The sequence below is a fragment of the Scardinius erythrophthalmus genome, assembly GCF_964197995.2.
Source record: "Scardinius erythrophthalmus genome assembly, chromosome: 14".
In the NCBI taxonomy this organism is placed as follows: Eukaryota; Metazoa; Chordata; class Actinopteri; order Cypriniformes; family Leuciscidae; genus Scardinius; species Scardinius erythrophthalmus.
The window spans coordinates 39,110,865-39,126,529 of NC_138234.1; the positions used below are offsets into that span (position 1 = coordinate 39,110,865).

At 43.4% G+C, this 15,665-nt stretch overlaps 1 protein-coding gene across 1 annotated transcript in view; it reads left to right on the plus strand.

The window, feature by feature from the left end:
• lmcd1 (LIM and cysteine-rich domains 1) overlaps window positions 1-14,804 on the plus strand; it is a 79,160-nt gene extending 64,356 nt beyond the window's left edge. The window contains exons 5-6 of the mRNA XM_081384395.1: window positions 12,678-12,893; window positions 13,036-14,804. Of these exons, the coding sequence (XP_081240521.1) occupies window positions 12,678-12,893; window positions 13,036-13,164 (345 nt within the window). The 3' untranslated portion in view covers window positions 13,165-14,804. The remainder of the gene's footprint in view (window positions 1-12,677; window positions 12,894-13,035) is intronic.
• Window positions 14,805-15,665: the final 861 nt, after the last annotated feature.

Sequence of the window (15,665 nt, forward strand, 5' to 3'; positions counted from 1 at the left end):
TGAATGGGGACCAAAAGCAAAGGTTCTGAAAGAGATCGTCCTTAGATCTTATGAAGTACTCAGTGATTACGCAAACCTGCGTATTTTCAAACGCACATAACTATAGAACCCATTCTAAATGCGCATGTGAACGCCATCAGCGTTTCTCACAGGTTCGCGTTTAAAGTCTGTGTAGAGGGAATGGTGTCGTCTTAGCGGCCCCTAATTTAATAACGAATGATCGTTGCGACGGAAGCAAATCAATCAAAACTAACTTTAGATGGAAAATAACTTAACTCTGCTATAAAGCCAAAACAATCTCTGTTACCTTAAATTATACGCTTATCTCTGTAAAGCTGCTTTGAAACAATCTACATTGTTAAAAGCGCTATATAAATGAAGATGACTTGACTTGACTTGACTTGATTATGGTGAGACTCTTCGCAGAAACAGGAGGGATTAGTTGAAAATTCCAGAAACAGAATTCAATGAGAACGTTGATTAAACTGTGGCTCCAAGAGAACATTGCAATAAGAGTGATGCTGAGCAAACGAGTATCCCAAAGAAAACCCCTACAGATTGTGTGTATGCAAAACCAAACCACAGAAGAAGAAGAAAAAGAGAACAAATAAACGTTATGTGATATTGTTAAATAGTTAAGAATGTTGTGGTAATGTTAAAAGAAGAAAAAAAGACAGACAGCTTTGGGGAAATGTATACAGTGTATACATGTGTATGGCCCCGACTACACTGCTTAGCGGAATCAATTTCTTTTGTAAATTAAACCAGTGTTTCTCAACCAGTGGGTTGCGAGACTTTCTCTGTGTTACACTGCTACTGACATCGATGCCTTGATTGGACTCATTTAATAAAGATTTTTGGATGTTGTTATCTTTGATTTGCACTTTATTTACTATAGATACAAGAATGGAAAAGGTTGGTTATTGATTAATACAGTAGCGGCTTGAATACTGCATATAAGTTGTTGTATGAACCAGACTGCGATTAGATATGGTTGTCAAAACACCAACTGTGTAAACCGATGACTTTCAGATCCAAAGATTTGATCAGTTTCCGATGTCTATAGGATTTTTGACATTATACCCAATCCCTTCAGTCATACAGTACACCTCTCCTCAATAAGCAACACAATGTGTAATCATTTAGGCCAATTTTTTTCAGAAGAAGAAAAGGTTGTGAAGTTATAAAAGTGATAGACTTGCAAATATGGAAGTAAAATAATGACAAATGTTTTTGAAACAAAAAAGCCTGTTGAATTGCACTACCTAAAAAAATACACATTGCATTAACCCTGCTTGCATTTTAATGCATTGTATTTTTAGGTCTTGCATTTTTATGGTTGTATATGTCAGCTGGTTGTATATGTCAGCTGTTAATATTTAAATTCAAAACATTTCACACACATTTTTATTATTAAAAATTCAATAAACCATATTCAACATTCAGATTTCACTACCTAATATTCATTATGTTTAAAAATACAACCTATCACGGGTGGATAGGGTTTGATGGACTTCCAAAAAAAGATATCCATTGACTCCCATTATAAAGCTGGGAAGAGCCAGGACATTTTTCAAATGTCATATACACCTAGGATGGCTTCAGGGTGAGTAAATCATGGGCTAATTTTCATTTTTGGGTGAACTATCCCTTTAAGTGTCCTGACCACAGGGAAATCCTGGAGAATGAGGTATTGAGGGAATCCCCAGTTCTGCAGCACAGCACCATGATATACTGTAAAGTTAAGAAAACTAAACAACTGAGAGAAATATGTCAACTACCTCAGATTAAAGTTTTATCTGAACATCGGGCCCAATTATATGAAGCTGCAGACTCGGAGCCTGGATCTAGAGTCCCGCACCCAGAGTCCCGCATTCTCAGACCCCTCGTTTTTCGAGACAGCGCCTCCTACTGTTTCGAAGATCGTATAACACCCTTATCCAAATGCCATTGAAAACAATAGGATGCAATATTACGGTCTCATTTAATTTGCGTTCCCTGCTTAATGCATGTGCCAAAAAAAAAAAACTCATTGTGTTCTCTGACTAACAAATTACCCAGTAGTTATTTTTTGAGCGTGGGTGTAATTGAAAGAAAATTACTGATGGAAGGGATACAATTACAGATTGAACTATCTTCTGAAAAATATTGTGATATTATATTGCCTATACAAATTGTCTAATTAACATTATACCATGCTAACATTACAAAACCTGTTTTTTGATATTTTGAATGCAAAGCAAAACTCAAATTAGAATAGACAAAACACCAATAATAAACAATTCTGTACTTTATTTAACGATCACCTAAACATCATCTTGCTGTAAACAGGACAAAGCAAAGAAAAAAGGAAGAAAGAAATGTGTTAGTGACTTTACTTTTCGTCTTCAATTGCATTAAAAAAACTCTTCATTTATAAGTTGCTTTGGACAAAAGCATCTGCTAAATGAATAAATGTAAAATGTAATGTAAATGCATAAGGTAAAATAATTACTTTCTGGTAGGCGAATGTTTCTTCTTTTTTCATTCTTTTTGCAATTGCTCTGTCAAATTCCTCGACTTCACTAAAATAAAAGATGAATGCCATTGTCAAAAATATTGTGTAAAAATAATACCATAGACTGGTTAATACATAGTGAAGGCATAGTAAATTTGATTATTAGACAATTGTATGAGTTGTAAATGGCTGGCAACAACTTCATATCACAGTTAAATTAATTCAATTTATAGTTTTAGGAGAAAAGGTCCGGTAATTAAAAAAAGGTAAATCTGATTAAATAATTGATGATGACATTCTTTGATATTAACACACTTAATGTATTTAATCTGTCTACTTTAATGTCAACTCATTTTAATAAATTTTTTACAATGGCTTGTCTACAAAAAGTCCAAGGTTAAAGGCTAACGTTAGCTATCAAAATATTTTCGGGGAAAAAAGGCGAAAAAACATACATTAACGGCTCAAATTTTGTTACAAACTATCTTTACAAATATTAAATGGACTATTCATATGTTGGTGTATCATGAGCTATAAAGTAGTTTGATTAAAAAAATAAATCGAATGAGTATGATTCGCTAAATAAAATTGACGATACTCACGTTTCAAATGTTTATCCGATCCAATTTGATAGGAGGCGCTGTCTCGAAAAACAAGGGGTCTGAGAATGCGGGACTCTGGGTGCGGGACTGTAGGTGCAGGCTCCGAGTCTGCAGCTTCATACTACTCGCATCGGGGGATAACATTATAATCTCGTTCACGGTAGAGAAAGCTGCTTACATGTGCAAAACTAACTGTGAAGACTTAAATGTGTAAACAGCTTTTGTGTCTTTATCAGCTTTTCTATAGATATACTGGTCCTGATAATCATCATCACACAAACACACACTTATCGCTTGCTCCATTTCTGTAAACCCATTTTTATGAGCGAATGACTCTCTCACTATAGTTTTCTTCGTCAACAGCCGCTTGCGCCCCCTGCTGGTGAGGTCGACTAACAGCAGATATTCCTGTCGTTCCCGGATGTCAAATGGTGAATTTTCTGTCGAATTTGAACCCCTGAATTTGTGGAAGCGAATCTGTAAAGCGAAATAAAATGGACCGAAAATTGCCTGTCGAATATTATAGGTTGTATTTTTAAACAGAATGAATATTATGGAAGTGAAATCTGAAAGGTGAATATGGATTATTGAATTTTTAATAATAAAAATGTGTGTGAAATGTTTTGAATTGAAATATATACAGCTTAAATATACAACCATGTTGAATTTCAGCCCATTAAAATACAATGCATTAAAATGCAAACAGGGTTAATGCAATGCATAGTTTTTCAAGTAGTGCAATTCAACAAGCTTTTTTGTTTCAAAAACACTTGTCATTATTTTCCTTCCATTTGCAAAAAACACTTAAAAAATAACAATGGGCATTAAAAGCTGATAAAGGGCATTTTACAAGGTATGTGTAGGCGACAAGCTTTCTGTTTTTAACGGCTTTCATGTGTGCACAAATTTGGTAACCACCAATGATGACCACTTGCTATAGTGAGTGAACACTTTTTGTATCGGAGACAATTGCTGTATAAATATTCAGTGTTGTAAGTGAAAGCTAATAAACTGACATTTATCAACTGTGACCGTTTTCTTGGTCATCATCTGTGTTAGCAAGTAAATAACTAGTAAATTTTGGTTACCTTTTGACTAGTAACCAAAAGTCCAAATCATAGTCTCTGCTGCACCAATTTAACTGATATAAATACTAGTGTAGAACATTGCATAGAAACTGTGTCTATTCCTCGTTTAGTCAGATCAAATAATAAATCTACTGCAGGATCTAGGAAAAATCTAATTGTTATTAAAACAGAAAATGTTGCTATTAGTAAACAAAAAACATTTCTAAAACTAGGTCTTCTAAACATTAGATCACTCACACCTAAGGCAGTTATTGTAAATGAAATAGTCACAGATAATAGCTTCTATGTACTTTGCCTTACTGAAACCTGGCTTAAACCAAATGATTATTTCGGTCTAAATGAGTCTACTCCATCAGGATTCTCCTATAAACATGAGCCCTGTCCGATTGGTCGTGGCGGCGGTGTTGCAACAATCTATAGAGATATTCTCAATGTTACTCAGAAAACGGGTTATAAGTTTATTTCGTTTGAAGTACTAGTACTAAATGTTATGCCCTCAGATGTAAGAAAAACATCCCTATTATCTCTAGCCTTGGCTACCGTATATAGACCGCCTGGGCCTTACGCTGATTTCCTAAAAGAGTTTGCGGATTTTCTCTCAGACCAATTAGTCAATGTCGATAAAGCATTAATTGTTGGAGATTTTAACATACACGTAGATAATCCAAATGATGCGTTAGGGGCTGGGTTTACAGAATTATTAAATTCCTTTTGTCAAGCAAAACGTTACCGGACCGTTTTAATCACACACTCGATTGTCGGAGCAATTGTCTCCGATACAAAAAGTGTTCACTCACTATAGCAAGTGGTCATCATTGTTGGTTACCAAATTTGTGCATGGAACCGATCCAACCGATATAGATATGATTCCACAAAGTGATGATGTCACTGACCATTACATGGTAACTTGCATATTACGTACCCCTGTAATATATCATGCTGCGCCGCGTTATCGACCAGGCAGAACAATCCTTCCATCCACCATAGATAATTTTTCAAATTGTTAATCTGATCTGTCTCAGCTGCTCAGTGAACCCAAACAAACAGATGAACTAGAGGAATTAACTAGCACTATGAGTACCATTCTCTCTGGAAAATTGGATATTGTTGCACCTATTAGATTAAAAAAGGTCAGAGAGAAAAGTAAAGCACCATGGTACAACAATACTACGCATGTTCTAAAGAGAGAAACCCGTAATTTAGAGCGTAAACGGAAACAAACTAATTTAGAGGTCTTTAGAATCGCATGGAAAGACAGTATGTCACATTATAAAAAGGCCCTAAAAGCAGCCAGGGCTGAGCACCTCCGCAAACTAATAGAAAACAACCAAAATAATCCAAGGTTTTTATTTAACACCGTGGCTAGACTAACAAGTAAACAAGCGTCACCGGAACAAAATATCCCATTACAGTTTAGTAGTAATGATTTCATGAACTTCACTGAGAAAATAGAAAGCATCAGAACCACAATTGTAAACATTCAATCCTCAATCGCGCCTTATAATTTAGCCTCAATTATCACCCCGCAAGAACAATTACAGTGCTTTACAACTATAGAACAAAAAGAGTTAAATAAACTTATCACCTCATCTAAAACAACAACATGTTTATTAGACCCTATACCAACTAAACTACTGAAAGAAGTGTTACCTATAGTGGAAGAGCCTCTCCTCAATATTATTAACTCATCTTTAACTTTAGGTCATGTTCCAAGAACATTTAAACTGGCAGTTATAAAACCTCTCATTAAGAAACCACAATTAGACCCACATAATCTAGCAATTTATAGACCCATTTCAAATCTTCCTTTTATGTCTAAAATACTAGAAAAAGTTGTGTCCGCCCAACTGGGCTCTTTCTTGCAAGAAAATGACATCTATGAAAAGTTTCAGTCTGGATTCAGGCCGCACCATAGCACTGAAACTGTGCTCGTTAAAATCACAAATGATTACTATTAGCTTCTGAACAAGGCTGTATCTCAATACTAGTTTTACTTGATCTTAGTGCTGTGTTCGATACTATAGATCACACAATACTCTTACCCCTCATTTACACTGCACACATCTGCGGCGCATTACGGCTGCGACACGGCTACCGGAGCTGATCGCGCCCATTCTAGTCAATGCTTGTGTTTACACCGGCCGCAACGCGGCGCATTTCAGAAGCTTCCCAGAAGCGGCTCTCCGCGCCGCTTTGCTAAATATAGGCGCCTAGTCAATTTTTGTCGCCAAGTCACACCGGGAATACAAAATAAAAGTCAAAAAAACATTGTCAAATTCAAAATAAACACCCTGTGCAAACTCCCAAACGTATTACACACCATATCCTTGGTAGAAACCATAGACTGTATGGTAGAAACTCAAAAATCAAGAAAAACCACGTCGGACAGGCAAATCACGTGGTCTTGCGCATCCAGTTGCTCCGCTTCTGAAATGCTCCTGGTGTGAGTTGGCACCGGGGGAGGACGGAATAAAACCTTGTCGCAGACGTAATGCACCGCTGACGTTTGCAGTATAAATGAGGGGTGACATCGACTACAAAATTATACTGGTGTTCAAGGACAAGCATTAAACTGGTTCAGATCATACTTATCTGACCGCTACCATTTTGTCTATTTAAATGGAGAAAAATCTATCATAACTTCAGTAAACTATGGAGTGCCGCAAGGATCTGTGTTAGGCCCTCTGTTATTCTCAATATATATGCTGCCACTTGGAAATATTATAAGGAAACATGGAATTAGTTTCCATTGTTATGCTGATGACACTCAAATCTATATTTCATCACGGCCAGATGAAAACGCTAAATTATCCAAACTGACAGAGTGTGTTAAAGATATAAAAGATTGGATGACGCGCAATTTTCTTTTATTAAATCCAGACAAGACAGAGGTACTAATCATCGGTTCAAAAAACCACCCACAAAACCTCTCACAATACAACTTTAACATAGTAGGATGTCCTGTTACTTTATCATCTACAGTAAAAGACCTGGGTGTTATATTAGACTGCAACCTGTCTTTCGAAAATCATATTTCATATGTTACAAGAACAGCCTTTTTCCACCTTAGAAACATTGCTAAGCTACATAACATGCTATCAGTTTCTGATGCAGAAAAGTTAGTTCATGCATTCATGACCTCGAGACTAGATTACTGTAATGCTTTATTAGCTGGTTGTCCTGCATCCTCAATAAACAAGCTACAGTTAGTCCAAAATGCAGCCGCTAGAGTTCTTACTAGATCAAGAAAATATGATCATATAACACCAATTTAATCATCACTACATTGGTTACCTATAAAGTTCCGTATTAATTACAAGGTATTGCTACTGACTTATAAAGCCCTAAACGGCTTAGCTCCAGTCTATTTAACGGATCTTCTATCGCCCTATAATCCATCGCGCTCTTTAAGATCACTAAATTCGAGGCGTTTGGTCATACCTAGGATATCTAGGTCCACCAAAGGAGGGAGAGCATTTTCACATTTAGCTCCAAAACTCTGGAATAGTCTTCCGGATACTGTTCGTTGCTCAGACTCGCTCTCCCAGTTTAAAACTAGATTAAAGACGCATCTCTTCAGCCAGGCATTCATATAATATTTTTAATCTTACAGTTAAATCCGGTCTCTAGTTCATAAACGCCAGAGGAGAACTGGCCCCCGACTGAGCCTGGGTTCTCCCAAGGTTGTTTTTTTTCTCCATTAGGTCACCTGATTGTTATGATGATGAGGAAGGAGAACCCAGGCGCAGACAAAGTACACTAAACACGATTTATTATAGGCAAAAAGGGGAAAATAAAGCCCACAATGGGGTAAAACAAGACAAGACTGAGGATACTAACTAGACTATAAACTTGACAGAAGTCTAGACACTAACTAACAGCAAATACACAAACAGGATCTTCACAGGACTCGTAACGAAGACAGGATACTCACAGGAACTATTTTGCAATGACTCACATGAAATAATAGCACAGCCAAGATTCACAGAGTTAACATCACAGCAGTATTCACAATGAACCGACACAGGACAGAAAACACAAGGGGATTAAATAGGGAGAAACTAATGAGGGAAACAGGTGACGGCAATGATACAATAATGATAACAAGATGAGATAACAAGGGGGCGGGGTTACATGACGAGACAACGCAAGCACACAGCCAAACAAATGGCCATGTGCTTACACACAAAACATGGGCCTGTCATGATCCTGCCTCAAGACCAGGGAAAATCAGAGACAAGGCAGAATCATGACAGAACCCCTCCCTTAAGGAGCGGCTTCCAGACGCTCCCTAAGGGAACACTAAACACGTGACATGACGGACTGAGACATGGACACAAACCAACAAAACATGACAAAAACCAACAACGGCAAACATGAATAAACAATAGCAGGGTTGGGGTGAAAAATCAAAAACAACAGACAAGGCAGAGGAGGTGGAGACAACACAGAGTTCATGGGGGAATGTCCAGGGTGGGTGGGTGGGACTGTGGTCTTGGGTGGACAGGACGATGGCTGAGGACGAGGGGTCCGGGCAGACTTGGATGGGGAAACACGAGGAACAGTCTTAGGGGAAACAGACCGGGGTGAAGTGGTGACAGGGGTGTCCGGGGAAACAAACAGAGGTCGGGTGACAGCTGGTACAGGGCTGGACACAGACATCCTCCAGTCAGTTGGTACAGGGCTGGACACAGACATCCTCCAGTCAGTTGGGACAGGGCTGGACACAGACATCCTCCTATTAGTTGGGACAGGACTGGACACATCCGCTGGGACAGGACTGGACACATCCGCTGGGACAGGACTGGACACATCCGCTGGGACAGGACTGGACACATCCGCTGGGACAGGACTAGACACATCCGCTGGGACAGGACTGGACACATCCGCTGGGACAGGACTGGACACATCCGCTGGGACAGGACTGGACACATCCGCTGGGACAGGACTGGACACATCCGCTGGGACAGGACTGGACACATCCGCTGGGACAGGACTGGACACATCCGCTGGGACAGGACTGGACACATCCGCTGGGACAGGACTGGACACATCCGCTGGGACAGGACTGGACACATCCGCTGGGACAGGACTGGACACATCCGCTGGGACAGGACTGGACACATCCGCTGGGACAGGACTGGACACATCCGCTGGGACAGGACTGGACACATTAGCAGGAACAGTGCAAGCGGTGGCTGACTTAGGAACAGCGCTCTGGGTGGCTGGCCTCAGATCAACACTGGCTGCAGCTGACTCAGGAACCGGATCTCTTGCAGCTGTGGATTCCGGACTAGAGGACTTGACAGGACAGACAGGGACATCAAGGATCTTGACAAGAGCGGTAAGATAGTCAGATACGGCTCGAGCAGCTAAGACGACAGGCATTGTCTTAGGGGTAGAAACAGCTTGAAGAATCTCTTTAGCTGCTAAGTCGGCCGCAACTCTCTCAGCAGATCCGGGAATAGCACCTGCAGCAGTGGGCTCTGGGACGGCGCCTGGGACAGCGCTTGCAGCAGCGGGCTCTGGGACGGCGCCTGGGACAGCGCTTGCAGCAGCGGGCTCTGGGACGGCGCCTGGGACAGCGCTTGCAGCAGCGGGCTCTGGGACGGCGCCTGGGACAGCGCTTGCAGCAGCGGGCTCTGGGACGGCGCCTGGGACAGCGCTTGCAGCAGCGGGCTCTGGGACGGCGCCTGGGACAGCGCTTGCAGCAGCGGGCTCTGGGACGGCGCCTGGGACAGCGCTTGCAGCAGCGGGCTCTGGGACGGCGCCTGGGACAGCGCTTGCAGCAGCGGGCTCTGGGACGGCGCCTGGGACAGCGCTTGCAGCAGCGGGCTCTGGGACGGCGCCTGGGACAGCGCTTGCAGCAGCGGGCTCTGGGACGGCGCTTGCAGCAGCGGGCTCTGGGACGGCGCTTGCAGCAGCGGGCTCTGGGACGGCGCTTGCAGCAGCGGGCTCTGGGACGGCGCTTGCAGCAGCGGGCTCTGGGACGGCGCTTGCAGCAGCGGGCTCTGGGACGGCGCTTGCAGCAGCGGGCTCTGGGACGGCGCTTGCAGCAGCGGGCTCTGGGACGGCGCTTGCAGCAGCGGGCTCTGGGACGGCGCTTGCAGCAGCGGGCTCTGGGACGGCGCTTGCAGCAGCGGGCTCTGGGACGGCGCTTGCAGCAGCGGGCTCTGGGACGGCGCTTGCAGCAGCGGGCTCTGGGACGGCGCTTGCAGCAGCGGGCTCCGGGACGGCGCTTGCAGCAGCGGGCTCCGGGACGGCGCTTGCAGCAGCGGGCTCCGGGACGGCGCTTGCAGCAGCGGGCTCCGGGACGGCGCTTGCAGCAGCGGGCTCCGGGACGGCGCTTGCAGCAGCGGGCTCCGGGACGGCGCTTGCAGCAGCGGGCTCCGGGACGGCGCTTGCAGCAGCGGGCTCCGGGACGGCGCTTGCAGCAGCGGGCTCCGGGACGGCGCTTGCAGCAGCGGGCTCCGGAACGGCGCTTGCAGCAGCGGGCTCCGGAACGGCGCTTGCAGCAGCGGGCTCCGGAACGGCGCTTGCAGCAGCGGGCTCCGGAACGGCGCTTGCAGCAGCGGGCTCCGGAACGGCGCTTGCAGCAGCGGGCTCCGGAACGGCGCTTGCAGCAGCGGGCTCCGGAACGGCGCTTGCAGCAGCGGGCTCCGGAACGGCGCTTGCAGCAGCGGGCTCCGGAACGGCGCTTGCAGCAGCGGGCTCCGGAACGGCGCTTGCAGCAGCGGGCTCCGGAACGGCGCTTGCAGCAGCGGGCTCCGGAACGGCGCTTGCAGCAGCGGGCTCCGGAACGGCGCTTGCAGCAGCGGGCTCCGGAACGGCGCTTGCAGCAGCGGGCTCCGGAACGGCGCTTGCAGCAGCGGGCTCCGGAACGGCGCTTGCAGCAGCGGGCTCCGGAACGGCGCTTGCAGCAGCGGGCTCCGGAACGGCGCTTGCAGCAGCGGGCTCCGGAACAGCGCTTGCAGCAGCGGGCTCCGGAACAGCGCTTGCAGCAGCGGGCTCCGGAACAGCGCTTGCAGCAGCGGGCTCCGGAACAGCGCTTGCAGCAGCGGGCTCTGGAACAGCGCCTGGGACAGCTAGAGATGAAGAGCGAGAGGCTCCCTTTCTCCTCTTCTTTCTCTTTGAACGCGAAGCCGAATCTGTAGCTGGACTAACGACCAGTTGGAGATGTTCAGCTGGAACCGCAACAGGAGCAGGGATGGCGTTCTCGGGCAGCGCTGACTCGGTCGAGGAAGACTCAGACGGGGAATCCCAGGAAACTCGTCTCCCTCGTTTACCATGGAGGACAATGGGAGCAGAAGGGGCCTCAGGAGAGGTGGAACCAGCCGGATCACCAAGGGCAACAACGCCCAGGACACGACCCTCTGGGATCACAGGTAGCGAGGCAGATGGTGGAGACCTCGAGGAAGAAGCCTGCGGCTCCTCCCGGGAGAAACGATCCCAGAGTTGGGCATAATTCTTCAGGATCCACTCACCCTGGGACGAGAATGGGAGGTTGACCCTCTTTCTGTCGGTGGGAGCCGACAACCAGCATTGTTCACGGATCTCCATTTGTCGCTGGAGCTGGGAGGACATACTGTCTGCTGGGTTCTTCTTTGGTCGGTTCATTCTGTTATGATGATGAGGAAGGAGAACCCAGGCGCAGACAAAGTACACTAAACACGATTTATTATAGGCAAAAAGGGGAAAATAAAGCCCACAATGGGGTAAAACAAGACAAGACTGAGGATACTAACTAGACTATAAACTTGACAGAAGTCTAGACACTAACTAACAGCAAATACACAAACAGGATCTTCACAGGACTCGTAACGAAGACAGGATACTCACAGGAACTATTTTGCAATGACTCACATGAAATAATAGCACAGCCAAGATTTACAGAGTAACATCACAGCAGTATTCACAATGAACCGACACAGGACAGAAAACACAAGGGGATTAAATAGGGAGAAACTAATGAGGGAAACAGGTGACGGCAATGATACAATAATGATAACAAGATGAGATAACAAGGGGGAAACAGGGTTACATGACGAGACAACGCAAGCACACAGCCAAACAAATGGCCATGTGCTTACACACAAAACATGGGCCTGTCATGATCCTGCCTCAAGACCAGGGAAAATCAGAGACAAGAAGGCAGAATCATGACACTGATGGAGTTTTTCGGTTCCTTGCCACTGTTGCCTTTGGCTTGCTCAGTTGGGGATATTTGGGGATATTTAATTTTATTTAATTAATCAATCAACAATACTATTGATCAGCATTACCAAACGTGGACGTTTTCCACTAGAAACAAACATTGATGTATTATTTTAATTTAATACTGTGAAGCTGCTTTGATACAACCTGTGTTGTGAAAAGCGCTATATAAATAAACTTGACTTGACTTGACTAGTATTATTTTCCCCATTTTGACGTTCTTTGTTAACCTGTCTCCTTCATACCTGATGTTTACGCTGTGCGTGTGTCTCGCAGCACTGCAGTGGCTGTGGACAGCCGGCCGCTCGGGACAGGCCTGTGGTGTATGCGGACAGGGCAGGCTACACCAGACTCTGGCATCCCTCCTGCTTCATGTGCTGTGAGTGTGGAGAGCCGCTGGTGGACCTCATTTACTTCTGGAAGGAAGGAGCCCTGATGTGCGGACGCCATTACTGCCAGAGCATCAGACCTCGCTGCCTGGGCTGCGATGAGGTAAAACACTTTCATCTTAAAGAAAAATGCAATAAAAGAAAATAAGGAAACCTGAACATGATATATTCTTTAGCTTGAGATGCGTATGTGAAATAAGCACCTATGAATTCTCTCTCTGTCTGTCTCTTTCTTTCTTCTGCAGCTGATCTTCTCAGAAACGTTCCTTCAGGAGGCCAATGGCCATGCCTGGCATAAGGAGCACTTGTGCTGTTGGCTGTGTGGACAGAGTATCAGAGTTCAGTGCGGCTGTGACAAACGCTCATCAAAATAGTTCACAAAACAGTCAAATACTCCAAAATATCACCCTGGCAAATAGACAATGAACACTCACATCGAACAAGAAAAACCATCATCGATCATCAATATCAACAAAATATTATTTGATTAAAAGCCTCAAACCAATTAAAGGGGTCATGAACTGAGAAATCAAATCTTTTGACATAAAATTGTGCTATAACAGCATACTGTATGTTTTCCACATTGGTCCAAAAACAGCTTTTCTTGACACCAAGGTGCCATTTCAAGGTTGTATTACATAATGAACACACAGATCAAGCCCTAGTTCGTCATCATCTCCTCTTTGACCAACCCACTGGTGTGTTATATAGACAGAAAGAACAACAGGATCACTGGACTAAAAATAACATTACTGTACCTTCCAAAGGATTTTAATGTTAGGAAGGTGAGTAGAGCATTCGCATCAGTTAGAGCTTGGTTTGTTCAGATTCTTTGGTAAATGAGTTTGACGCAGGCTTTGCAGACAGACTTTATTGAAAGATTTGGACCCAACAGTAATGCTGCAACATGTGCGTTAGTTGTAATGTCTAATCTATCAGTGATTTCTGATCTCAGACTCCTGTTTAGTCAACCAAGCCAGTGACTGAAACGCCAACACTCCAGTTATAATGATGGGATGATTTTCTACACTGCATAATAAATCTCATTTGCATAGTTTGCACTCTGTAAATTATATTGAAAGCATTTCATGAAAGTGCAGAAATCGTGTTGACATTTGTGAGATTGCTGCATTTGTGCGCTCAACAGACTGACCGGCTACAATACAGCAACCTTTTGCAATAGGAGTAGATCTAAATATACAGTAATGCTATAATCAACACTTTTTAGTTATTAGTTATTTCAGAAGCTGTAAAAGTAAAAACGTAGTTTAAGTTTTCAAAAGAGTTCCACATGTATAATACTTATTATATATGCAAATATGTTATCCAGTCATAGCAGTGGACTTACATTGAAGGCATAAGAGACACCCATTTAAATAAGAGGGCTAAAATTAGGACTTTAACTTTTAAACAATGTCTTAATTATAACATATTTGATGTGAAAATCCTACTAACATTATAAGTGCACATCAGGGAAATAAAATATAATAATAATAAGAAATGCAGTTCATGACCCCTTTAATAGCACTAATCTACAAACTGATGGAGATTCATTAATAACTGACAAAGATTATTTGGCTGAATGACAAAGGACTAGTTTCTCAAAATATCTTGATAATTTCAATCTCCATGGCTAGTATCAGGCTGCCTTCCATGGCTAGCATTTGGCTATTTTTTTTACAAAGATATTATGCACCAGAAAACCGTAGAGTTTGATGGGATGCTTAGTCACTGATGTCAATTAGTACAAATCCCTAAGCTGATACAGCTGCTTATTTTGATATCCAAACTATGCACATTGATATGGTTACTTGCATTTTATTATTTGCATTTAGTATTAATGCGATTAGTATAATGGCAAATCTAAGATTTTGGGAATAGTCATTATTTTAGGAGATAATCTCATAGTAGGCCTTTTACAAGAATAAATAGTAATGTTTTGAGATTAGCTCAATGTTTTAAGATTAAATTTGACAATTTTACATGTAAATAAAAAGTGAAGTGCTGTCATCTGATGCTGTGGTAATTCAGATTTCTTTTGGCTACATATTCATTGTGCCACATCTTAAACAAGTAAATAGTTCAGTTTATTATTTAAAAGGAATAAAAAGATTACAGATTTTAAATCTGAACTCCTAGATGGGTCGCATCAGTCTCAGACATACTGTAGATCAGGGATGGACAAACTCGAACCTGGAGGGCCGCTGTCCAGCCCTGATCAAACTCACCCGCCTGTAGCTTTAGTGGTCCTGAAGACACTGGTTAACTGGTTCAGTGGCCCTCCAGGACCGAGTTTACCCATCCCTGCTGTAGATATTTGAGCATATATCTACATATCTGTTTAGATCAGGGGCTCTCAACTCTGGCCATTGACGTCCACTGTCCTGCAGAGTTTAGCTCCAATCAGTGTCTTCAGTACCACTAGAATGTTACAGGGTTGGAGATAAACTGCAGGAAAAGTGTATCTTGATGGCCGGAGTTGAGAATCCCTGGTCATGATGGTCAGTTTTATAGACTTTTTTTAATAGTCATAATTACTCAAGCTGGTTCAGGCATGTCTACACCAGACGTGACTAAAGACAATAGAGCCTATTATAATCAGTGATGCTGTCTACACTGGACGTGGTACAGTAACTCAACAAACCCGAAAATAAACTGATGTTTGTGACTAGCACAAATGGATTTGCAACGGTGGCCCATGACAACAGTTAATTGTGTCCAATGTAGACAGTCAAACGACATCTTTTTACTGTATAAGTTTTCACAACATGTTTTCACAACACTGATGATTTTAAGGACCGTGTCACCTCATTTCAGACATCATGAGAGATATTGTTGTCAGAAATGTGCAGTGCTGTGGCTCCTCAGGGTTTAG